General features: G+C 48.6%; 1 protein-coding gene across 7 annotated transcripts in view; it reads left to right on the top strand.

The window, feature by feature from the left end:
* The window catches only part of LOC137532412 (galectin-1-like), a 164,052-nt gene that overhangs the window by 123,458 nt on the left and 14,874 nt on the right, over window positions 1-25,720 (top strand). For 5 of the 7 annotated variants that reach the window (XM_068252882.1, XM_068252881.1, XM_068252883.1 and 2 more), the window contains one exon: window positions 3,480-3,559. The exons of the other annotated variants lie outside the window; for them this stretch is intronic. In XM_068252882.1, the coding sequence (XP_068108983.1) occupies window positions 3,480-3,559 (80 nt within the window). The remainder of the gene's footprint in view (window positions 1-3,479; window positions 3,560-25,720) is intronic. 7 annotated transcript variants of the gene reach the window in all.

The raw sequence follows: 25,720 nt of genomic DNA, 5'->3' as shown, positions 1-25,720 counted from the left end.
GTATAATGTTGCTGGGTGCGGGTAGTGGTGGGTATAGTGTTGCTGGGTGGGGTAGTGGTGGGTATAATGTTGCTGGGTGTGGGTAGTGGTGGGTATAATGTTGCTGGGTGTAGGTAGTGGGGGTATAATGTTGCTGGGTGTGGGTAGTGGTGGGTATAATGTTGCTGGGTTTGAGTAGTGGTGGGTATAATGTTGCTGGGGGGGGGGGTAGTGGTGAGTATAATGTTGCTGGGTGGGGGTTGTGGTGGGTATAATGTTGCTGGGTTTGGGTAGTGGTGGGTATAATGTTGCCGGGTGTAGGTACTGGAGGGTATAATGTTGCTGGGTGTGGGTAGTGGTGGGTATAATGTTGCTGGGTGTGGGTAGTGGTGGGTATAATGTTTCTGGGTGTGGGTAGTGGTGGGTATAATGTTGCTGGGTGGGGGTAGTGGTGGGTATAGTGTTGCTGGGTGTTCGTAGTGGTGGGTATAATGTTGCTGGGGGGGGGGGGGGGGTAGTGGTGGGTATAATGCTGCTTGATGTGGGTAGTGGTGGGTATAATGTTGCTGGGTGCGGGTAGTGGTGGGTATAGTGTTGCTGGGTGGGGTAGTGGTGGGTATAATGTTGCTGGGTGTGGGTAGTGGTGGGTATAATGTTGCTGGGTGTAGGTAGTGGGGGTATAATGTTGCTGGGTGTGGGTAGTGGTGGGTATAATGTTGCTGGGTTTGAGTAGTGGTGGGTATAATGTTGCTGGGGGGGGGGGTAGTGGTGAGTATAATGTTGCTGGGTGGGGGTTGTGGTGGGTATAATGTTGCTGGGTTTGGGTAGTGGTGGGTATAATGTTGCCGGGTGTAGGTACTGGAGGGTATAATGTTGCTGGGTGTGGGTAGTGGTGGGTATAATGTTGCTGGGTGTGGGTAGTGGTGGGTATAATGTTTCTGGGTGTGGGTAGTGGTGGGTATAATGTTGCTGGGTGGGGGTAGTGGTGGGTATAATGTTGCTGGGTGTGGTTAGTGGTGGGTATAATGTAGCTGGGTGTGGGTAGTGGTGGGTATAATGTTTCTGGGTGTGGGTAGTGGTGGGTATAATGTTGCTGGGTGTGGGTAGTGGTGGGTATAATGTTGCTGGGTGGGGGTAGTGGTGGGTCTAATGTTGCTGGGTGGGGGTAGTGGTGGGTATAAAGTTGCTGGGTGTGGGTAGGGGTGGGTATAATGGTGCTGGGTGGGGGTAATGGTAGGTATAATGTTGCTGGGTGTGGGTAGTGGTGGGTATAATGTTGCTGGGGGGGGGGGGGGTAGTGGTGGGTATAATGCTGCTTGATGTGGGTAGTGGTGGGTAAAATGTTGCTGGGTGTGGGTAGTGGTGGGTATAATGTTGCTGGGTTTGAGTAGTGGTGGGTATAATGTTGCTGGGGGGGGGGGGGGTAGTGGTGGGTATAATGTTGCTGGGTGGGGGTTGTGGTGGGTATAATGTTGCTGGGTTTGGGTAGTGGTGGGTATAATGTTGCTGGGTGTAGGTACTGGAGGATATAATGTTGCTGGGTGTGGGTAGTGGTGGGTATAGTGTTACTGGGTGTGGGTAGTGGTGGGTATAATGTTGCTGGGTGGGGGTAGCGGTGGGTATAATGTTGCTGGGTGGGGGTTGTGGTGGGTATACTGTTGCTGGGTGTGGGTAGTGGTGGGTATAATGTTGCTGGGTGTGGGTAGTGGTGGGTATAGTGTTGCTGGGTGAGGTTAGTGGAGTGGGTATTATGTTGCTGGGTGTGGTTAGTGGTGGGTATAATGTTGCTCGGTGGGGGTAGTGGTGGGTATAATGTTGCTGGGTGGGGGTAGTGGTGGGTATAATGTTGCTGGGTGGGGGTAGTGGTGGGTGTAATGTTGCTGGGTGTGGGTAGTGGTGGGTATAATGTTGCTTGGTGGGGGTAGTGGTGGGTATAATGTTGCTGGGTGTGGGTAGTGGTGGGTATAATGTTGCTGGGTGCGGGTAGTGGTGGGTATAATGTTGCTGGGTGTGGCTAGTGGTGGGTATAGTGTTGCTGGGTGGGGTAGTGGTGGGTATAATGTTGCTGGGTGTGGTTAGTGGAGTGGGTATTATGTTGCTGGGTGGGGGTAGTGGTGGGTATAATGTTGCTGGGTGTGGGTAGTGGTGGGTATAATGTTGCTGGGTGTGGCTAGTGGTGGTTATAGTGTTGCTGGGTGGGGGTAGTGGTGGGTATAATGTTACTGGGTGTGGTTAGTGGTGGGTATAATGTTGCTCGGTGGGGGTAGTGGCGGGTATAATGTTGCTGGGTGGGGGTAGTGGTGGGTATAATGTTGCTGGGTGTGGGTAGTGGTGGGTATAATGTTGCTGGGTGTGGGTAGTGGTGGGTATAATGTTGCTGGGTGCGGGTAGTGGTGGGTTTAATGTTGCTCGGTGTGGTTAGTGGTGGGTATAATGTTGCTCGGTGTGGTTAGTGGTGGGTATAATGTTGCTCGGTGTGGTTAGTGGTGGGTATAATGTTGCTCGGTGGGGGTAGTGGTGGGTATTGTGTTGCTGGGTTTGAGCAATGGTGGGCATAATGTTGGTGGGTGTGGGTAGTGGTGGGTATAATGTTGCTGGGTGTGGGTAGTGGTGTAGGTAGTGGTGGGTATAAGGTTGCTGGGTGTGGGTAGTGGTGGTATAATGTTGCTGGGTGGGCGTAGTGGTGGGTATAATGTTGCTGGGTGGGGGTAGTGGTGGGTATAATGTTGCTGGGTGTGGGTAGTGGTGTAGGTAGTGGTGGGTATAAGGTTGCTGGGTGTGGGTAGTGGTGTAGGTAGTGGTGGTATAATGTTGCTGGGTGGGCGTAGTGGTGGGTATAATGTTGCTGGGTGGGGGTAGTGGTGGGTATAATGTTGCTTGGTGTGGGTAGTGGTGGGTATAATGTTGCTGGGTGTGGGTAGTGGTGTGTATAATGTTGCCGGGTGTGGCTAGTGGTGTGTATAGTGTTGCTGGGTATGAGTAGTGGTGGGTATAATGTTGCTGTGTGTGGGTAGTGGTGGGTATAAGACAAAAGACAAGACAAATAACATTTATATCGCGCTTTTCTCCTGGCGGACTCAAAGCGCCAGAGTGGCAGCCACTAGGACGCGCTCTATAAGCAGTAGCAGTGTTAGGGAAACTTGCCTAAGGTCTCCTACTTAATAGGTGCTGGCTTACTGAACAGGTAGAGCCGAGATTCGAACCCTGGTCTCCTGTGTCAGAGGCAGAGCCCTTAACCATTACACCATCCAGCCACTACCGTATACTGTTGCTGGGTAGGGGTAGTGGTGGGTATAATGTTGCTGGGTGGGATTAGTGGTGGGTATAATGTTGCTGGGTGGGAGTATTGGTGGGTATAATGTTGCTGGGTGTGGGTAGTGGTAGGTATATTGTTGTTGGGTGTAGGAAGTGGTGGGTATAATGTTGCTTGTACTACACAGTTGTGCTACATCACATTAAATAATACATGTATAATAGTTTTCACCGTCTTTCACTAACAGGGGGTGAGCGCAACTAATTTGCGCCTGAAACTAAACCAGGGTTTGAGAGTGAAGGGTTACATTCCTAAGGACTCTCCAGGGTAAGTTATGTCTCAGTTAAGGCTGTGTATACCATATACCGCATTTTTCGGACTATAAGACGCACCTAAGTTTAAAGGTCAAAAATTAGAGGAAAAAATATATACTAAAGCTGGTGGTCTATGGTGCAGGAACGTCATTTTGTCCCAAACTGTCTCCACCAAGAATGACCCCCACTGCCCTCCCAGCACACAATATAAGCAGTGTTGATCGGATACCTCATTATCCTATTCGAGTTTGGTCGAATTCGGATAGTAAACTATCCGAATTCATCTCGAAGTTCGATATTCGAGTTATTCGAATATCCGATTCGACCTCGGATATCCGACGTCACTATCCGAGTCTGTATTCGAGTAAAATATTCGAGCTGGCCTTAAATAGCTTTTAAAACTTGTATTGGAGGTCATTGATGCATGGAACCACTTTTTTTATGAAGAAAAACATCAAGTGATTATGTGGTGATGTAGTAGTTATAAAAAAGGTATCAAAAATAGTAAATAAGTGAAAAGTGTTTGCATGAGAAGGTGTGTCCAAAATGGTTGTAAGTTGTAAGTCTTCATTTACGTCGTCTTCATGTTCTTCTTCTATATCTTTTTCTTCTACTTCTATATCATCTTCTTTTTTTTCTTCTTCTATATCTTCTTCTACTCGAATCTTCTTCATCTTCTACTTCTTGTATCTTCTTCAATTATCTTTTTCTTCTTCTAAATCTTCTTCTTCCTCCTCTTCTTCTTCTTCTATATCTTCTTCTTCTTCTATATCTTCTTCTTCTTCTATATCTTCTTCTTCTTCTTCTATACCTTCTTCTTCTATATCTTCTTCTTCTTCTCCTTCTCCTTCTTCTTCTATATCTTCTTCTTCTTCTATATCTTCTTCTTCTTCTTCTTCTTCTATACCTTCTTCTTCTATATCTTCTTCTTCTTCTCCTTCTTCTTCTTCTATATCTTCTTCTTCTTCTATATCTTCTTCTTCTTCTCCTTCTCCTTCTCCTTCTTCTTCTATATCTTCTTCTTCGTCTTCTATATCTTCTTCTTCTTTGTCTTCTTCTTCTATATCTTCTTCATCTTCTTCTTCTATATCTTCTTCTTCTTCTATATCTTCTTCTTCTTCTTCCTCTTCTTCTCTATCATTATATTATGTGTCTTGGTTTTCCTTTCTTTTGTAATATTTTTTTTTACTTCATTTGTGGAAATATTTTATTTTAATAACACCATAGTTATATTTGTGTTGATGGCATAATAGGTAGGTAGTGGCACATTACAAGCCACAGCGCCTTTTTCTGTGTACCCTGGCGGTGGTAAAACACAGACATCAGCAGGAGGAGGAAGTAGTTGCAAGTTGTAGTGTGGTAATAGCTGCCGGTAGGAGAGTGGGTGGGCAGGTGGCAGCAGAAAATAGTTCTTCTTCTGTTCTCCCTGGCAGTGGTAGCAGCACACAGACAGCAGAAGCTCAATGCAGCTACAGGAGGAGGAGTAGTGTGTGTCAGGCAGTGTGATTTGACTGACATAATAGGCCCTGGTTCCTAGCGGTGGTACCAGGGCCGTAAATAAACAGCATGAGGTTCCAGACAGCGGTCGTGAAGCCCACATTGTGTCCAATACACAATTGGGACAGCACAGTTTTTAACCCGGACACCTCTAAAATAATTACAATTTTTTTTTTGCCAAAATAATGCAGGCAGCTATTTTTGAGCGTAATAGCTGTTGGTGCATGGGCAGCAGCACCTTGTAATGTGTTTCCTGGCAGTGGAGACACAGACAGCAGGAGGAAATACAACAGCAGGCAGCGTGAGGAGGATGAGTGTGTGTGGCAGACTGGCATTTGGCAGCAGGCAGGAGGGCAGGCAGTGAGACATAATACGCCCTGGTTCCTAGCGGTGGTTCCAGGGTCGTAAATACACAGCATGAGATTCCAGACAGCGGTCGTGAAGCCCACATTGTGTCCAATACACAATTGGGACAGCACAGTTTTCAACCCGGATATCTCTAAAATAATTACAATTTTTTTTTTCAAATTAATGCAGGCAGCTATTTTTGAGCGTAATAGCTGGTGGCGCATGGGCAGTAGCACCTTGTAATGTGTTCCCTGGCAGTGGAAACACAGACAGCAGGAGGAAATACAGCAGCAGGCAGCGTGAGGAGGATGAGTGTGTGTGTCAGACTGGCATTTGGCAGCAGGCAGGAGGGCAGGCAGCGAGACATAATAGGCCTTGGGTCCTAGCGGTGGTACCAGGGCCGTAAATAAACAGCATAAGGTTCCAGACAGCGGTCGTGAAGCCCACATTGGGCTCGATTCACAAAGCGGTGCTAACCCAGTTAGCATGCCTAAAAGACTTTAGGCATGATAACCATTGCACCATGCTGGTGAAAAGCCAGTTTAGGCGTGATAAGTTTAGGTGTAATAAGTTTAGGTGTGATAAGTTTAGGCATGCTAAGTTTAGATAAGTTTAGATCGCGCACAAAGTCCCGCACGCAAAGCAGCGCCATTAAACTTTATACAAAGTGCACCAGTCTTTGCTAGCGTAAAACTTTTGATCAGCTGTGCACTGCGGTGCTAACGCAGTTGGCGCATAAACTTAGCATGCCTAAACTTATCACACCTAAACTTATCATGCCTAAACTTATCACACCTAAACTTATCACACCTAAACTTATCATGCCTAAACTGAGTTTAGGCATGATAAAGGGCTTTTCACCAGGGTGCTAACTGTTAGCACCGCTTTGTGAATCAAGCCCATTGTGTCCAATACACAATTGGGACAGCACAGTTTTCAACCCGGACACCTCTAAAATAATTACAATTTTTTTTTTCAAAATAATGCAGGCAGCTATTTTTGAGCGTAATAGCTGTTGGCGCATGGGCAGCAGCACCTTGTAATGTGTTCTCTGGCAGTGGAGACACAGACAGGAATAAATACAGCAGCAGCAGGTGTAATGTGTGTGTGCGCCACTTCATGTCCCCCTCTCGCCGACAACAGGGGCCAGGAATTCGCCTTCCACCCAAGCCTGGTTTATTTTGAGAAACGTCAGTCTGTCCACAGACTTGTGAGACAGACGAGATCGCTTCTCAGTGACGACTCCACCGGCTGCACTGAAGCAACGCTCTGACAGTACGCTGGAAGGGGGGCAGGAGAGCACTTCCAGGGCGTACTGCGCAAGCTCGCTCCAGATCGCCAGGTGCTTGACCCAATACTCCATGGGATCAACAGGGGCAACGCTGTCAAGCCCGCTGAAGGACTCCATGTAGTCAGCCACCATGCGGGTCAAGCGCTGTCTGTGACCGGAGAAGGATGCTGCTGCAGGCACCTCCTCTCTAGTCCTTGGCAGCTCTACACTCATGTAGAGCTCATTGGTCAGAGACAGCAGGTTTGTGGTGTGTGTGCGCTTGCTGCTGGTGGATGCAGGCACCTGCTGCTGCCTCTGTGCTGGCTGGACAGTGGGGGTGGATGGCTGAGGGAAGGCTTCCTCCAAGCGCTGAACAAGGGACAGCTGCAAATCCCTCATTTGTTGCGCACGGTCTCCTCCTGCAGGCAGGAACTGGCTGAGCTTCCCCTTCAGACGTGGGTCCAGCATCATGCAGATCCAGATGTCCTCCCTCTTCTTCATCTGGATTACCCTTGGGTCCGTACGCAGGCACCTCAGCATGTGCGCTGCCATTGGGAAGAGTCTGGCCACGTCTGCTGGCACATCATCGGCAGCCCCAGAGCCGACAGTGCTGTCTTCCTCTTCCTCTGCCTCCTGCACCTCATCCTCTCTCCACCCCCGCACCAGTCCAGCTGTGCTCTGCTGCTCCCCCTCATCAGCAGCAAGGTCAGGGACCTTCACCAACTCCACGCCCTCTTTCTCAGAGGTGGCCTGTGAAGCTGCCTGCAGCTCCTGCTGGTCCAAGGCTGCCGCTCCCTCTTCCAGCAGTGCATACAGGGCCCTGTCCAGCACACACACCAAGGGGACCCACTCGCACACCATTGCATGGTCCCCGCTTACCATGTTGGTGGCCTGCAGGAAGGGTGCCAGGACTGAGCACACCTGCTGCATGTGCCCCCAGTCCTCGGTGGAGATGATGGACGGGAGGTTGGTGGCGGCACGCCCAGTTGCTGTGATGGCGGCAACTGTTGCTCGTGCAACCTACTGGCTGACAGCCTGCCTCTGTTCAACCAGACGCTCCAACGTCGCCAGGGTGGAGTTCCAGCGAGTTGGAACATTGATCATGAGCCGGTGCTATGGCAGGTGCAGCTCCTTCTGCACTTCTTCCAGGCTCGCTACGGCTGCAGGCGAGTGCCGGAAATGACGCACAACCTTCCTTGCCGCCTCAAGGAGTCGGTCCATCCCCTGGTAGGTCCGCAGGAGCTTTTGGACTACCAGGTTTAGGATGTGCGCCAGGCAGGGGATGTGGGTCAGGTCTCCCTTGTTGATGGCAGCAACAAGGTTTGCCCCATTGTCGGACACAACCCTCTCCAACTCTGAGGCCTCTGGGGGTCAGCCAATTCCTCTCCTGCTCTCAGAGTTTGGCCAGGACATGGTTCGCCGTCAGTTTGGTCTTCCCCAGGCTGACCAATTCCAGCAGTGCTTGGCAGTGGCGGGGCTTCACGCTGCTGCTGAGGCGGGGGGTTTGGGGTAGTGTGCCGGAGGATGGAAGCGGATCAGAGGAACCTGCTGCAATTCCGCTGACCCTGCATGGTGGCACCACCCACTGCGTTGTTGCTGCTGCTGCTGCTCTGAGTGCCCGATGCTGCTCGCCCCTCCTCACCTCCTTCCACCAAGCTGACCCAATGCGCGGTGAAGGACAGATAGCGGCCTGTCCCAAACCGGCTGCTCCACGAGTCCATGGTGACGTGGACCCGTTGACCCACCGCGTCATCCAGCCCTCTCCCGACATTGGCCATCACAGAGCGGTGAAGTGCAGGGATGGCCGTGCGTGCAAAATAATGTCGGCTGCTGATTGGCCAATCGGGGGCTGCACACATCAGGAGCGCACGCATGTCGCTCCCCTCCTGCACAAGGGAATAAGGCAGGAGTTGGGAGCACATGGCCCGTGCCAGCAAGCCGTTCAGCTAACGCACGCGACGGCTGCTGGGAGGCAGAACCCTGACCACCCCCTGGAAGGTGTCGCTGAGCAGGGTCTGGCGACGCCTTTTGCTGGCACGGGAATCAGTGGAGGGAGCAGAGGAGGCCACTGAGGACTGGCTGCCAGAACAGGCCTCAGTGTCGGCGGCAGGAGTTGCAGAGGGAGGAGGAGCAGTGCGTTTCTGACGCACTCCTGCTGGTGCTGCTGGAGGAGGTGGAGGAGGGCAGGTGGCTGCTGCCGACGGCTTCGCAGTGGTGGCGGGTCTGCCACTGCCACTGCCAGCTTCCTTCAACTTCATGAACTCCTCATGCTCATGAAAGTGTTTCCCTGCCAGATGGTTCACCAGAGAGGTGGTGCCAAACGCAGAGGGCTCCTTCCTTCTGCTGAGCTGCTGGCGGCACTGGTTGCAGGTGGCATACTTGCACTCCACATATGGCAGGGTGAAATAATTCCAAATTGAGGAGGTGAAGTGGCCCCTTCGGCTGGAAGGTGCTGCTGCCGCTGGTCTCCCTGTGGTGGTTGGGGGGGGGGGGGTCTTGGTGCGGCTGGTGGTGGCACTGGCAGAACTCGTCTCTGGATCAGCACGCTGTGTGGCCTGCATACCACGCCCACTTGTGATCCTGCCCATGCCTGCGATGCTGATCCTTCTAGCAAGGCCCACAGACGCATCCTCCTCCTCCTCCTCCTCAGAGCTGATGACATCCCCACTCCCAGGACCTGGCACCCAGTCTCTGTCCTTCACCCTGTCATCATAATCCTCCCCCTCCGCAATTATGTCCTGCTGGGATCCCACAAACTCCCCTTCTGCATGCATGGGCGGATGGACAGTCACCACTGTCTGACTGTCCAAAAAATCATCCCCCAAAGTGCCCATGAGCATTCCTTCCTCCTCCAATTCTGCCGCAACAGCACTCCATAACCCCGCTGTGCTTGGGAATAAGAAGGTGCTGAGTGACAGGGTGCTGGTGTCGCCCGCTGGGGCTGGAGAAATGCTCTCCTCCTCCTCCTCCCCAGGCAGTGCTGGTCGGCTGCTGCTGCTCTTGCGAACAGGAGTGGCGGCGGGGATGGAGGACTCGGTTCCAGAGCTAATGGTGGCCTGCTTATCCACCATCAGTTCCTCCACAGAGTCTGCGTCCTTCTCCTCAAAAGGACGGCTACGGCCTGGCGGTGGGAGGAACATCTGCGCCACACGCTGCTGCTGCTGTGTCTCTGCAGCGTGACTCCCAGCTGTTGGGCGGCCAAAGCGTCCACGTCCAGTGGCTAATGGCGGAATAGCCACTGGTGCAGACGCAGAACTGCGCATGGTGGTGGTGGCACGGCTGCCACGCCCACGACCTCCTCTCTTGGCGATGCCCTTGCTGCCCCTGCCCAGACCGCGGCTGCCAGTGCCAGACATCGTATATTTTTAATATTATACAAATGAAAAAAAAAAACGTATGTATGTAAAGGCGGGTGGGACAAGTGGGGTACTTTAATGGGGTGGGACTGGTGGTGGTGGGTGTGTGAGGTGACAGACAGGTGTACTCTACAGCAGAGATCGGTGTAGCGCTAACGAGAGAGTGCGCACACAAAGACCCTAGCTGACGCTGACGGATGGTGTCCCTATACACAGACTACAGTACAATTCAGCGAATACACAATACAAGTAATATAAACAATAGGACGGGTGTAGCACTAACGAGAGGGTGCGGACAGCGCAGACGTGCACTGCACACACAAAGACCCTAGCTGACGCTGACTGACGGTGTCCCTATACACAGACTACAGTACAGTACAAGTCAGCAAATACACAATAGAAGTAATAGAAAAAAATAGGACGGGTGTAGCACTAACGAGAGGGTGCGGACAGCGCAGACGTGCACTGCACACACAAAGACCCTAGGTAACGCGGTGACGGACGGTCCCTATACACAGACTAGAGTACACTACAGTACTACTAACTAAACAATAGAAGAATCTAGCTAAATAATAGAACAGGTGTGACTAGATTACAGAGAGCAGATACAGGACAGGTATAGTAGTAAAGCTGGGCCTTGCTAACTACAAAATAGTACAAATCTATCTAACACAGAAGTAGTAGTACAGTAGACTAGGACAGGTGAGAGCACAGGTAACTAGAGACTAGAGCACAGAGCAGGGCAGGCTGCCTTGCCTAGGCACAGGGCCTAGCTGCTGGCTGCAGCTGCAGCAGCACCAGTGACAGTCTCCCTCCCTTGTCCCTAATCACACAAACTAAACTACCTAAAATACAATCTATCTACAATACAAAGCAATACAGTTGAATATCAAGTGTTGGAGTGCAGACAGACAAAAAGCACTCGAGCAATCTCTCAGTACAATCAGTCAGTAAGTCGCAAGCAGGACGAGTGAGGCAAGATGGCGTCCGCTATTTATAGAGGGGGGCTTGGCCAGGCTCCCCCTCTGTGATTGGCTGCAGTCAGAGGGCTGGGAACCCTCTGATTCGCTTGTGAGGACTCGAGGTGACGTCAGACGTGACGCTATCCGAGCTGGTGACGCTATCCGAGCTCGGATAGCTAGGATATCTCCGGATAGCTGCTTGCTATCCGAGTGCGCTCGGATAGCACAGCCCGGATAGCTAATACTATTCGAGCTCGGTATTCGAGCTCGAATAGTGAAAAAATAGCTAGGATATCCGAGTATCTCGGATATCCTAGCTCCGATGAGCACCACTGAATGTAAGCATACATTGCCTTGTGCTGCATCTCATTAACCCTTCCCCTACAGTTGCATAAAGCTTTACTATCACCTTATTGGTCCCGTGGACGGCTTCCACAACACCAGCTTCATATTCAGGGTGTCTGCTTGTCAGAGATCGTCATCAGCAAATCCTAGAACTTCTAGCGGGTAGTATATCAGCAAGGTCCTGTGTGACAACGAGCTAGGCAGCCGTTCACCTGCAGGCATGAATGCGAAAAACTGGCAGCATGTGGCAGATCCGCAAGGTCTGGTGTGAGAAGGACCGAGGCAGCCATTCGCCTGCGTGCATCCATGCGGAAAACTGGCATCGGGTGGGAGATTAGGGAGGTCCGGTGTGACAAGGAGTAAGGCAGCCATCCACCTGCGGGCATAACATGCGATGCAGTCCAGCCTACAGGACCTGGTGACAACAGCGGGAGCGAGGAGACAGCTCTGAAATTCCAGAAGTGAACCGGAGGCGGGGCCAGAGCATCGGTGAGGGGCTGCGTGGGCACAGGATGTCTGCGGGGGACCATTAGAAGCTCAGGGTAAGTTCAACTCATTTTCCCCCGACCCTACAGTATTCCTTTAAGATACGTAAAAAAAAGTGACAGTATTTTTTTTAAAGTACTTAAATACATACCATAAGGACTCAGCTTTTCTACTATGTATATCATGAGAGTATATTACTGTTACTTTTTCAAATAAAGGCTTGCAATTATTGATCAGGTACAAAAAATATTTCCAAATAATTTATTCTTGCAATAAATTATACTAGGAACATCATTTAAATGTTGTAATAACTGGTACGAATGGACAAATAAAATGTGTGCGTTTGATTTACAGTAGCATTGTTTATTTTAAAACTATAGATGATGGAATTGGAGGAATAGTGTATTTTTTCTTTTTCTTTTCCTTGTTTTTCCCTGTAAAGGAACAATATCGATTAACATGGTTTTTTTTTTCAATTGGGAAGTGCTGCTATGTACTGATGTATACATTTGAATGCTTATCTTTTTGTTTACTGTTATCTAATTACTTTCACACTTTTCTGATGGCAAATCTGATGGCAGAGTAAACCATGAGGGGAGGGGGAAATTGTGTGTGTGTGTGTGTGTGTGCGTGTGTGCGTGTGTGCGTGTGTGTGTGTGTGTGTGTGTGTGTGTGTTGCCTGTCTCTGACTGAGCTCTCTGTAGAGAGTAGAGGAAATATATCTTACTAGCCAACCCGCGTCGTAGCATACGCCGCATCTATCTATCTATCTAATAGAGTACGTGCCTCAACCTTGAAGCAAGAAGAAGTAGGCTTTCCATGAGAAAATGTATGCATGCTCAAACACCAAGTTAAACCCTAGCAAGTCTGGCTTTGCAAATCCGGCCTAATTGGCTATTCATGAGGCAATGCTCATACAAATATGCATTTGCTTTCGCATGCCAAACTATGCAGGGTCAAAAAACCAATACTGCAAAGTGCTCTCTTGCTGCCTGGGAACCACAGCGGCACCCCGGAGTGGGAGGCTGGGTGGCGCAGCCGCCCCCCCAAGCGTGGCCAGCGCTGGGGAGAGCCGTCCGCACCCACCTCCTAATATTAAAAACAGCCACTTACCTTAACGTCCATTGGGTTCTGCTACATGCGCATTAATTTTCTCATGGAAAGCATTTTGTGCAGTTTGTATCCTTTGGAGGCAGGTGGTGGATGGCTTGCTCCGGTGGTGTGAACCCTGGAGTGAGTGCGCCTGTCCTCCCCCCCCCCCCCCTCTGGAGTGCTGTATGTGAGCCAGCCCTGAGCTCTAAAGCTCGGGGTGACCCATGCTTCTCTCCTTTCTCATGTGGTGCCCCCAAATTAATGCGCATGTTGCAGAACGCAGTGGACGTTAAGGTAAGTGCCTGTTTTTAATATTGGGAGGTGGGTGCAGACGGCTCTCCCCGGCGCTGGCCACACTTGGGGGGGGGGGTCGTCCACGCCACCCAGCCTCCCTCTCCGGGGTGCCGCTGTGGTTTCCAGGCAGTGAGAGAGCCTGGGACCCTGCGGCCTCCCCCCAGTTGTATAAAAAGGGGGCATTGGGAATCCTCCCCGTGGCGCTCCTGGAGGCCTGGAGCACACCAAAAACTGCTAGCAGATCCGCAAAATGCTAGCAGATTTTGAAACGCTTTTTCTTATTTTTCTGTAGCATTTCACCTAGCATTTTGCGGTTTTGTAAAGCGTTTTTGGTGTAGTAGATTTCATATATTGTTACAGTAAAGCTGTTACTGAACAGCTTCTGTAACAAAAACGCCTGCAAAACCGCTCTGAACTGCCGTTTTTCAGAGCGGTTTGCGTTTTTCCTATACTTTACATTGGAGGCAGAAACGCCTCCGCAATCCAAAAAATGCCTCACCTCGGGAGTATGCGTTTCAGCAAAACGTCTCCCGCTCTGGTGTGCACCAGCCCATTGAAATACATTACCCAAGCGTATCCGCAGCCGCAAGTGGATCGCAAAATGCTGCCGAACCGCTCTGGTGTGCACTAAGCCGGATAGTGCTAATGTAGCATGTAGCAGGGTGACTGCTTTGTGGTATTGGTTTGTGCATGCATTTGCATGAGCATTGCTTCATGAATAGCCAATTAGGCCAGATTTGCAATGTCAGACTTGCTAGGGTAAGGCCTCTTTTCCATGGACTGTGAATAGGCAGTGAAATGGCTCTCAAACTCTCACAACTGCTCACTGCTGCCTGGTAACTGCTCACTGCTGCCTGGTAACTGCTCGCTGCTGCCTGGTAACTGCTCGCTGCTGCCTGGTAACTGCTCGCTGCTGCCTGGTAACTGCTCGCTGCTGCCTGGTAACTGCTTGCTGCTGCCTGGTAACTGCTTGCTGCTGCCTGGTAACTGCTTGCTGCTGCCTGGTAACTGCTTGCTGCTGCCTGGTAACTGCTTGCTGCTGCCTGGTAACTGCTTGCTGCTGCCTGGTAACTGCTTGTTGCTGTCTGGTAACTGCTTGTTGCTGCCTGGTATCTGCTCACTGCTGCCTGGTAACTGCTTGCTGCTGCCTGGTAACTGCTTGTTGCTGCCTGGTAACTGCTTGTTGCTGCCTGGTATCTGCTCGCTGCTGCCTGGTAACTGCTTGCTGCTGCCTGGTAACTGCTCACTGCTGCCTGGTAACTGCTTGCTGCTGCCTGGTAACTGCTTGCTGCTGCCTGGTATCTGCTTGCTGCTGCCTGGTAACTGCTCACTGCTGACTGATAACTGCTTGCTGCTGCCTGGTAACTGCTTGTTGCTGCCTGGTATCTGCTCACTGCTGCCTGGTAACTGCTTGCTGAGCACACAGCTCAACAGTCCGTGGAAAAGAGGCCTTAAACTTGGTGTTTGAGCACGCATAAATTTTCTCATGCACTCACTGCTTGCTGCTGCCTGGTAACTGCTTGCTGCTGCCTGGTAACTGCTTGCTGCTGCCTGGTAACTGCTTGCTGCTGCCTGGTAACTGCTTGCTGCTGCCTGGTAACTGCTTGTTGCTGCCTGGTAACTGCTTGTTGCTGCCTGGTAACTGCTTGTTGCTGCCTGGTATCTGCTTGCTGCTGCCTGGTAACTGCTTGTTGCTGCCTGGTATCTGCTCGCTGCTGCCTGGTAACTGCTTGCTGCTGCCTGGTAACTGCTCGCTGCTGCCTGGTAACTGCTCACTGCTGCCTGGTAACTGCTTGCTGCTGCCTGGTAACTGCTTGCTGCTGCCTGGTAACTGCTTGCTGCTGCCTGGTATCTGCTTGCTGCTGCCTGGTAACTGCTCACTGCTGACTGATAACTGCTTGCTGCTGCCTGGTAACTGCTTGTTGCTGCCTGGTATCTGCTCACTGCTGCCTGGTAACTGCTTGCTGAGCACACAGCTCAACAGTCCGTGGAAAAGAGGCCTTAAACTTGGTGTTTGAGCACGCATAAATTTTCTCATGCAAAGTACTTCTTCTTCTTGTTTGAAGGTTGAGGCACTTAGTCTATTATATATATAGATGTGCAACATAAACATTTGTAATTGTGTGTGTGAAACCTGATACCTGACAGGCTTTTCATATAACTCTGCTTCAATATTACACTGTTGTTAGCATGTCAGACGGCAGAGATTCATACTTTTGCAAATGAGACATTGCAAATGTAGCTAAAATCTACACACAATGAATTAAATCTTTTGCCTCTGATATTTAACATGAAAACAAGAAAATGTTTACACAGCTACTTAGAACTTATTTGTACATTGTCATTTTAGACACTTGAGCCCATAAGCAATTCCACTTTTCTTCTAAGTTTTCTCCTAGGAGATAATTTTTCATCTTCTATTTAAAATAAATTTTCAGCACTTTTCAACTGAAAAAGTACTGAAAAGTAAGTGCAAAAGTACTATCAAAATTATTTTGAGTATTTTCTTGCTTGGTGGTGGCTTAAAGGGCAATTTATTGACAAATGTAAAAATATCAGCTAGGAGAAAACTCAGGTGAAAAAGTGAATTGTATATGGCCCCTGGTTTGATAATGTTCCTTTAAAATGCATTGAAAGTAATTACTGAAAACAAATATTTCCTCCAAAAAGCCTTAATTATCTTGAAAACAAGCAAGATATAAATCATATAGGTGTGATTAGTAGTGATAAAGTTATTGGCAAATGATAGGAAGGCGTGCTGAAATGTGAAAATTGCTTCGGCCCATAAGGGGAAAACCCCCTGAGTGGTGCACATTTATAGCACCAGCTATATTATTGTTATGCTAACAACCGGTTCTAATTTTTATGCATTAGAATTACCATTCATGCAGATCTTAATTGAACTAAGAATAGCTCTGTGGTGCCCTCTCCAGCTGTTGTCACTCTAGGCATCTGCTTGGTTTGCCTATGCCTAAAAACACCCCTTGCATTCATCTAATGCTGTGTACTGATATCCTTTTGTATTGCATACGTAGGCCCCATACACACATCAGACCATAGTCTTTTGAAAATGACAGACCAATTTTACCCCCTTCCATGTAGTATGAGAGCCATACCTACACAGTCTATTCTATGGAGCTGAACTCCCCATCAGATAGAAATCTTTGCAAGATGGGCTCGATTCACAAAGCGGTGCTAACCCAGTTAGAGACTTTAGGCATGATAACCATTGCACCACGCTGGTGAAAAGCCAGTTTAGGCGTGATAAGTTTAGGCGTGATAAGTTTAGGCATGAAGGGCTCGATTCACAAAGCGGTGCTAACCCGGTTAGCATGCCTAAAAGACTTTAGGCATGATAACCATTGCACCATGCTGGTGAAAAGCCAGTTTAGGCGTGATGGGCTTGATTCACAAAGCGGTGCTAACAGTTAGCACCCTGGTGAAAAGCCCTTTATCATGCCTAAACTCAGTTTAGGCATGATAAGTTTAGGAGTGATAAGTTTAGGTGTGATAAGTTTAGGCATGATAAGTTTAGGTGTGATGAGTTTAGGCATGCTAAGTTTAAGCGCCAACTGCGTTAGCACCGCAGTGCACAGCTGATCAAAAGTTTTACGCTAGCAAAGTCTGGTGCACTTTGTATAAAGTTTAATGGCGCTGCTTTGCGTGCGGGACTTTGCAAGCGATCTAAACTTATCTAAACTTAGCATGCCTAAACTTATCACACCTAAACTTATCACACCTAAACTTATCACGCCTAAACTGGCTTTTCACCAGCATGGTGCAATGGTTATCATGCCTAAAGTCTTTTAGGCATGCTAACAGGGTTAGCACCGCTTTGTGAATCGAGCCCGATAAGTTTAAGGGCTCGATTCACAAAGCGGTGCAAAGTGTTAGCACCATGGTGAAAAGGCCCTTATCACGCCTAAAGTCACTTTAGGCATGATAAGAAGAAACTCGTGCGAAGTTGCCGCGCGTACGCGCGTACGCGCGTAAGTGCGCGCGCAACACCCGACGCTTCGCGCGAAGCTCCCATTAAGCCCTATGGGACTTTGCGCGCGCTCTCACGCGCGTACGCGCGAACGCGCTTACGCGCGGTAACTTCGCGCGAAGAGCAGGAAAAATCGGTGATAACTCAGTGGTGAAAAGGTCATCACGCCTAAAGTCTTTTAGGCGTGATAACTGGGTTATCACCGCTTTGTGAATCGAGCCCTAGGTGTGATAAGTTTAGGTGTGATAAGTTTAGGCATGCTAAGTTTAGATAAGTTTAGATCGCTTGCAAAGTCCCGCACGCAAAGCAGCGCCATTAAACTTTATACAAAGTGCACCAGTCTTTGCTAGCGTAAAACTTTTGATCAGCTGTGCACTGCGGTGCTAACGCAGTTGGCGCTTAAACTTAGCATGCCTAAACTTATCACACCTAAACTTATCATGCCTAAACTTATCACACCTTGGGCCTGATTCACAAAGCGGTGCTAACAGTTAGCACGCTGGTGAAAAGCCCTTTATCATGCCTAAACTCAGTTTAGGCATGATAAGTTTAGGTGTGATAAGTTTAGGTGTGATAAGTTTAGGCATGATAAGTTTAGGTGTGATAAGTTTAGGCATGCTAAGTTTAAGCGCCAACTGCGTTAGCACCACAGTGCACAGCTGATCAAAAGTTTTACGCTAGCAAAGACTGGTGCACTTCGTATAAAGTTTAATGGCGCTGCTTTGCGTGCGGGACTTTGCAAGCGATCTAAACTTATCTAAACTTAGCATGCCTAAACTTATCACACCTAAACTTATCACACCTAAACTTATCACGCCTAAACTGGCTTTTCACCAGCATGGTGCAATGGTTATCATGCCTAAAGTCTCTAACTGGGTTAGCACCGCTTTGTGAATCGAGCCCCAGGTGTGATAAAGGGCTTTTCACCAGAGTGCTAACTGTTAGCACCGCTTTGTGAATCAGGCCCGATAAGTTTAGATAAGTTTAGATCGCGCACAAAGTCCCGCACGCAAAGCAGCGCCATTAAACTCCATGCAAAGTGCACCACACTTTGCTAGCGCAAAACTTTTGATCAGCTGTGCACTGCGGTGCTAACCTAGTTGGTTCTTAAACTTATCACTCCTAAACTTATCACACCTAAACTTATCATGCCTAAACTGAGTTTAGGCATGATAAAGGGCTTTTCACCAGGGTGCTAACTGTTAGCACCGCTTTGTAAATCAGGCCCCTAAACTTATCGGGCTCGATTCACAAAGCGGTGCTAACCCAGTTAGCATGCCTAAAAGACTTTAGGCATGATAACCATTGCACCATGCTGGTGAAAAGCCAGTTTAGGCGTGATAAGTTTAGGTGTAATAAGTTTAGGTGTGATAAGTTTAGGCATGCTAAGTTTAGATAAGTTTAGATCGCGCACAAAGTCCCGCACGCAAAGCAGCGCCATTAAACTTTATACAAAGTGCACCAGTCTTTGCTAGCGTAAAACTTTTGATCAGCTGTGCACTGCGGTGCTAACGCAGTTGGCGCATAAACTTAGCATGCCTAAACTTATCACACCTAAACTTATCATGCCTAAACTTATCACACCTAAACTTATCACACCTAAACTTATCATGCCTAAACTGAGTTTAGGCATGATAGAGGGCTTTTCACCAGCGTGCTAACCGCTTTGTGAATCAGGCCCTTTAGGCGTGATAACCATTGCACCACGCTGGTGAAAAGCCAGTTTAGGCATGCTAAGTTTAGGCGTGATAAGTTTAGGCATGCTAAGTTTAGATAAGTTTAGATCGCGCGCAAAGTCCCGCACGCAAAGTAGCGCCATTAAACTCTATGCGAAGTGCACCAGACTTTGCTAGTGCAAAACTTTTGATCAGCTGTGCACTGCGGTGCTAACCCAGTTGGTGCTTAAACTTATCACGCCTAAACTTATCACACCTGGGGCTCGATTCACAAAGCGGTGCTAACCCAGTTAGAGACTTGGGGCTCGATTCACCAAGCGGTGCAAAGTGTTAGCACCGTGGTGAAAAGGCCCTTATCACGCCTAAAGTCACTTTAGGGGCTCGATTCACAAAGCGGTGCTAACCCAGTTAGAGACTTTAGGCATGATAACCATTGCACCACTCTGGTGAAAAGCCAGTTTAGGTGTGATAAGTTTAGGCATGATAAGTTTAGGTGTGATAAGTTTAGGCATGCTAAGTTTAGATAAGTTTAGATCGCTTGCAAAGTCCCGCACGCAAAGCAGCGCCATTAAACTTTATAAGAAGTACACCAGTCTTTGCTAGCGTAAAACTTTTGATCAGCTGTGCACTGCGGTGCTAACGCAGTTGGTGCTTAAACTTATCATGCCTAAACTTATCACACCTAAACTTATCATGCCTAAACTTATCACACCTAAACTTATCACACCTAAACTTATCATGCCTAAACTGAGTTTAGGCATGATAAAGGGCTTTTCACCAGGGTGCTAACTGTTAGCACCGCTTTGTGAATCAGGCCCTAGGTGTGATAAGAAGAAACTCGCGCGAAGTTGCCGCGCGTAAGTGCGCGCGCAACACCCGACGCTTCGCGCGAAGCTCCCATTAAGCCCTATGGGACTTTGCGCGCGCTCTCACGCGCGTACGCGCGAACGCGCTTACGCGCGGTAACTTCGCGCGAAGAGCAGGAAAAATCGGTGATAACTCAGTGGTGAAAAGGTCATCACGCCTAAAGTCTTTTAGGCGTGATAACTGGGTTATCACCGCTTTGTGAATCGAGGCCTTGAGGCGTGATAACCATTGCACCACGCTGGTGAAAAGCCAGTTTAGGCATGCTAAGTTTAGATAAGTGTAGATAGCGTGCAAAGTCTTGCACGCAAAGCAGCGCCATTAAATTCTATGCAAAGTGCACCAGACTTTGCTAGCGCAAAACTTTTAATCAGCTGTGCACTGCGGTGTTAACGCAGTTGGGCCTCGATTCACAAAGCGGTGATAACCCAGTTATCACGCCTAAAAGACTTTAGGCGTGATGACCTTTTCACCACTGAGTTATCACCGATTTTTCCTGCTCTTCGCGCGAAGTTACCGCGCGTAAGCGCGTTCGCGCGTACGCGCGTAAGAGCGCGCGCAAAGTCCCATAGGGCTTAATGGGAGCTTCGCGCGAAGCGGCGGGTGTTGCGCGCGCACTTACGCGCGTACGCGCGTGCGCGCGTACGCGCGGCAACTTCGCGCGAGTTTCTTCTTATCATGCCTAAAGTGACTTTAGGCGTGATAAGGGCCTTTTCACCATGGTGCTAACACTTTGCACCGCTTTGTGAATCGAGCCCTTGGTGCTTAAACTTATCATGCCTAAACTTATCACACCCTAACTTATCACACCTGGGGCTTGATTCACAAAGCGGTGCTAACAGTTAGCACCCTGGTGAAAAGCCCTTTATCATGCCTAAACTCAGTTTAGGCATGATAAGTTTAGGTGTGATAAGTTTAGGTGTGATAAGTTTAGGCATGATAAGTTTAGGTGTGATAAGTTTAGGTGTGATAAGTTTAAGCGCCAACTGCGTTAGCACCGCAGTGCACAGCTGATCAAAAGTTTTACGCTAGCAAAGACTGGTGCACTTCGTATAAAGTTTAATGGCGCTGCTTTGCGTGCGGGACTTTGCAAGCGATCTAAACTTATCTAAACTTAGCATGCCTAAACTTATCACACCTAAACTTATCATGCCTAAACTTATCACACCTAAACTGGCTTTTCACCAGAGTGGTGCAATGGTTATCATGCCTAAAGTCTCTAACTGGGTTAGCACCGCTTTGTGAATCGAGCCCCTAGGGCTCGATTCACCAAGCGGTGCAAAGTGTTAGCACCGTGGTGAAAAGGCCCTTATCACGCCTAAAGTCACTTTAGGCATGATAAGTAGAAACTCGCGCGAAGTTGCCGCGCGTACGCGCGTACGCGCGTAAGTGCGCGCGCAACACCCGACGCTTCGCGCGAAGCTCCCATTAAGCCCTATGGGACTTTGCGCGCGCTCTCACGCGCGTACGCGCGAACGCGCTTACGCGCGGTAACTTCGCGCGAAGAGCAGGAAAAATCGGTGATAACTCAGTGGTGAAAAGGTCATCACGCCTAAAGTCTTTTAGGCGTGATAACTGGGTTATCACCGCTTTGTGAATCGAGGCCCTAGGGCTCGATTCACAAAGCGGTGCTAACCCAGTTAGCATGCCTAAAAGACTTTAGGCATGATAACCATTGCACCATGCTGGTGAAAAGCCAGTTTAGGCGTGATAAGTTTAGGCATGATAAGTTTAGGTGTGATAAGTTTAGGCATGCTAAGTTTAGATAAGTTTAGATCGCTTGCAAAGTCCCGCACGCAAAGCAACGCCATTAAACTTTATACAAAGTGCACCAGTCTTTGCTAGCGTAAAACTTTTGATCAGCTGTGCACTGCGGTGCTAACGCAGTTGGCGCCTAAACTTATCATGCCTAAACTTATCACACCTAAACTTATCATGCCTAAACTTATCACACCTAAACTTATCATGCCTAAACTTATCACACCTAAACTTATCATGCCTAAACTTATCACACCTGGGGCCTGATTCACAAAGCGGTGCTAACAGTTAGCACCCTGGTGAAAAGCCCTTTATCATGCTTAAACTCAGTTTAGGCATGATAAGTTTAGGTGTGATAAGTTTAGGTGTGATAAGTTTAGGCATGATAAGTTTAGGTGTGATAAGTTTTTAGGAGTGATAAGTTTAAGCACCAAGCGTTAGCACCGCAGTGCACAGCTGATCAAAAGTTTTGCGCTAGCAAAGACTGGTGCACTTCGTATAAAGTTTAATGGCGCTGCTTTGCGTGCGGGACTTTGCAAGCGATCTAAACTTATCTAAACTTAGCATGCCTAAACTTATCACACCTAAACTTAGCATGCCTAAACTTATCACACCTAAACTGGCTTTTCACCAGAGTGGTGCAATGGTTATCATGCCTAAAGTCTCTAACTGAGTTAGCACCGCTTTGTGAATCGAGCCCCTAGGGCTCGATTCACAAAGCGGTGCAAAGTGTTAGCACCATGGTGAAAAGGCCCTTATCACGCCTAAAGTCACTTTAGGCATGATAAGAAGAAACTCGCGCGAAGTTGCCGCGCGTACGCGCGTAAGTGCGCGCGCAACACCCGACGCTTCGCGCAAAGCTCCCATTAAGCCCTATGGGACTTTGCGCGCGCGCTCACGCGCGTACGCGCGAACGCGCTTACGCGCGGTAACTTCGCGCGAAGAGCAGGAAAAATCGGTGATAACTCAGTGGTGAAAAGGTCATCACGCCTAAAGTCTTTTAGGCGTGATAACTGGGTTATCACCGCTTTGTGAATCGAGGCCCTAAACTTATCATGCCTAAACTGAGTTTAGGCATGATAAAGGACTTTTCACCACGGTGCTAACTGTTGACACCGCTTTGTGAATCAGGCCCCTAAACTTATCATGCCTAAACTGAGTTTAGGCATGATAAAGGGCTTTTCACCAGCGTGCTAACTGTTAGCACCGCTTTGTGAATCAGGCCCCTTGTGAATCAGGCCCTAGGGGCCTGATTCACAAAGCGGTGATAACTCAGTTATCACACCTAAAAGACTTTAGGCATGATAACCTTTGCACCACACTGGTGAAAAGCCAGTTTAGGCGTGATAAGTTTAGGAGCTCCCATTAAGCCCTATGGGACTTTGCACGCGTGTACGCGCGTATGCGCGTACGCGCGGAAACTTCGCGCGAGTTAGAGCAAAAATCGGTGATAACTCAGTGGTGCAAAGGTTATCACGCCTAAAGACTTTAGGCGTGATAACCTTTGCACCACTGAGTTATCACCGATTTTTCGCGCAAAGTCCCATAGGGCTTAATGGGAGCTTCGCGCGAAGCGGGGACGCTGCACGCGCGCGTGCGCGGTTGCGCGCGCAAAACTTTGCGTGCAGAAAATTCGCGCGAGTTGCTTCTTATCATGCCTAAAGTGAGTTTAGGCGTGATAAGGGGCTTTTCACTGGCGTGCAAACACTTTGCACCGCTTTGTGAATCAAGCCCCTAAACTTATCGGGCTCGATTCACAAAGCGGTGCTAACCCAGTTAGAGACTTTAGGCATGATAACCATTGCACCACTCTGGTGAAAAGCCAGTTTAGGTGTGATAAGTTTAGGCATGATAAGTTTAGGTGTGATAAGTTTAGGCATGCTAAGTTTAGATAAGTTTAGATCGCTTGTAAAGTCCCGCACGCAAAGCAGCGCCATTAAACTTTATACGAAGTGCACCAGTCTTTGCTAGCGTAAAACTTTTGATCAGCTGTGCACTGCGGTGCTAACGCAGTTGGCGCTTAAACTTATCATGCCTAAACTTATCACACCTAAACTTATCATGCCTAAACTTATCACACCTAAACTTATCACACCTAAACTTATCATGCCTAAACTGAGTTTAGGCATGATAAAGGGCTTTTCACCAGGGTGCTAACTGTTAGCACCGCTTTGTGAATCAGGCCCATCATGCCTAAACAGAGTTTAGGCGTGATAAAGAGCTTTTCACCACGGTGCTAACTGTTAGCACCGCTTTGTGAATCAGGCCCTTCATGCCTAAACTGAGTTTAGGCGTGATAAAGGGCTTTTCACCAGCGTGCTAACTGTTAGCACCGCTTTGTGAATAAGGCCCCTAAACTTATCACACCTAAGCTTATCATGCCTAAACTGAGTTTAGGCGTGATAAAGGGCTTTTCACCAGCGTGCTAACTGTTAGCACCGCTTTGTGAATCAGGCCCATTGTGTAGGTATGGCTCTCATACTACATGGAAGGGGGTAAAATTGGTCTGTGATCTTTCATTTTCCAAAGACTATAGTCTGATGTGTGTATGAGCCTTTAGACTGAGCTGATTTCAGCACCACACGCCCAAGCCCCTATTTAGATCACTATGGGCTTGATTCACTAAAACAAATAGCATGCCTTATCAGAGTTAACATGTCTCATCAAAGTTAACACACCTTATCAGAGTAGCATAGCGAGTGCTACGAACTTATGCCTGCTAAATGGCAGTGACGAGAGCTCCACTCGTCCTGCCCTGAGCCCCTGCGGGTCCAATCACTTTACATTTAAATTATCCCCGCACTTTGATTGGCCCAATAGGCTGTCTGTCACTTGACAGGAAACTTGTCAGGCAGCCTATTGGGCCAATCAAAGTGCGAGGATAATGTCCTTTAAAGTGATTGGACCCGCAGGGGCTCAGGGCAGGATGAGTGGAGCTCTCATCATTGCCAATAAGCAGGCATACGTTTGTAGCACTTGCTATGCTAATCTGTAAAGACGTGTTAATTCTGATAAGATGGGCTCGATTCACAAAGTGGTGCTAACCCAGTTAGAGACTTTAGGGGCCTGATTCACAAAGCGGTGATAACTCAGTTATCACGCCTAAAAGACTTTAGGGGCTTGATTCACAAAGCGGTGCAAAGTGTTTGCACGCCAGTGAAAAGCCCCTTATCACGCCTAAACTCACTTTAGGCATGATAAGAAGCAACTTGCGCGAATTTTCCGCGCGCAAAGTTTTGCGCGCGCAACCGCGCACGCGCAGCGTCCCCGCTTCGCGCGAAGCTCCCATTAGGCCCTATGGGACTTTGCGCGCGCACGTACGCGCGTACGCGCGGAAACTTTGCGCGAGTTAGAGCAAAAATCGGTGATAACTCAGTGGTGCAAAGGTTATCACGCCTAAAGTCTTTTAGGCGTGATAACTGAGTTATCACCGCTTTGTGAATCAGGCCCTAGGCATGATAACCATTGCACCATGCTGGTGAAAAGCCAGTTTAGGCGTGATAAGTTTAGGTGTGATAAGTTTAGGCGTGATAAGTTTAGGCATGCTAAGTTTAGATATGTTTAGATCGCGCACAAAGTCCCGCACGCAAAGCAGCGCCATTAAACTGTATGCGAAATGCACTAGACTTTGCTAGCGCAAAACTTTTGATCAGCTGTGCACTGCGGTGCTAACCCAGACTTTAGGGGCCTGATTCACAAAGCGGTGATAACTCAGTTATCACGCCTAAAAGACTTTAGGGGCTTGATTCACAAAGCGGTGCAAAGTGTTTGCACGCCAGTGAAAAGCCCCTTATCACGCCTAAACTCACTTTAGGCATGATAAGAAGCAACTCGCGCGAATTTTCTTAAACTTATCGGGCCTGATTCACAAAGCGGTGTTAACAGTTAGCACCCTGGTGAAAAGCCCTTTATCATGCCTAAACTCAGTTTAGGCATGCTAAGTTTAGATAAGTTTAGATCGCTTGCAAAGTCCCGCACGCAAAGCAGCGCCATTAAACTTTATACAAAGTGCACCAGTCTTTGCTAGCGTAAAACTTTTGATCAGTTGTGCACTGCGGTGCTAACGCAGTTGGCGCTTAAACTTAGCATGCCTAAACTTATCACACCTAAACTTATCATGCCTAAACTTATCACACCTAAACTTATCACACCTAAACTTATCATGCCTAAACTGAGTTTAGGCATGATAAAGGGCTTCTCACCAGCGTGCTAACTGTTAGCACCGCTTTGTGAATCAG

The sequence above is a fragment of the Hyperolius riggenbachi genome, chromosome 9 (genome assembly GCF_040937935.1).
Source record: "Hyperolius riggenbachi isolate aHypRig1 chromosome 9, aHypRig1.pri, whole genome shotgun sequence".
NCBI classification, from domain to species: Eukaryota; Metazoa; Chordata; class Amphibia; order Anura; family Hyperoliidae; genus Hyperolius; species Hyperolius riggenbachi.
Note: the sequence above shows the minus strand (reverse complement) of the source record. Positions and strands in the feature narration are given on the sequence as shown.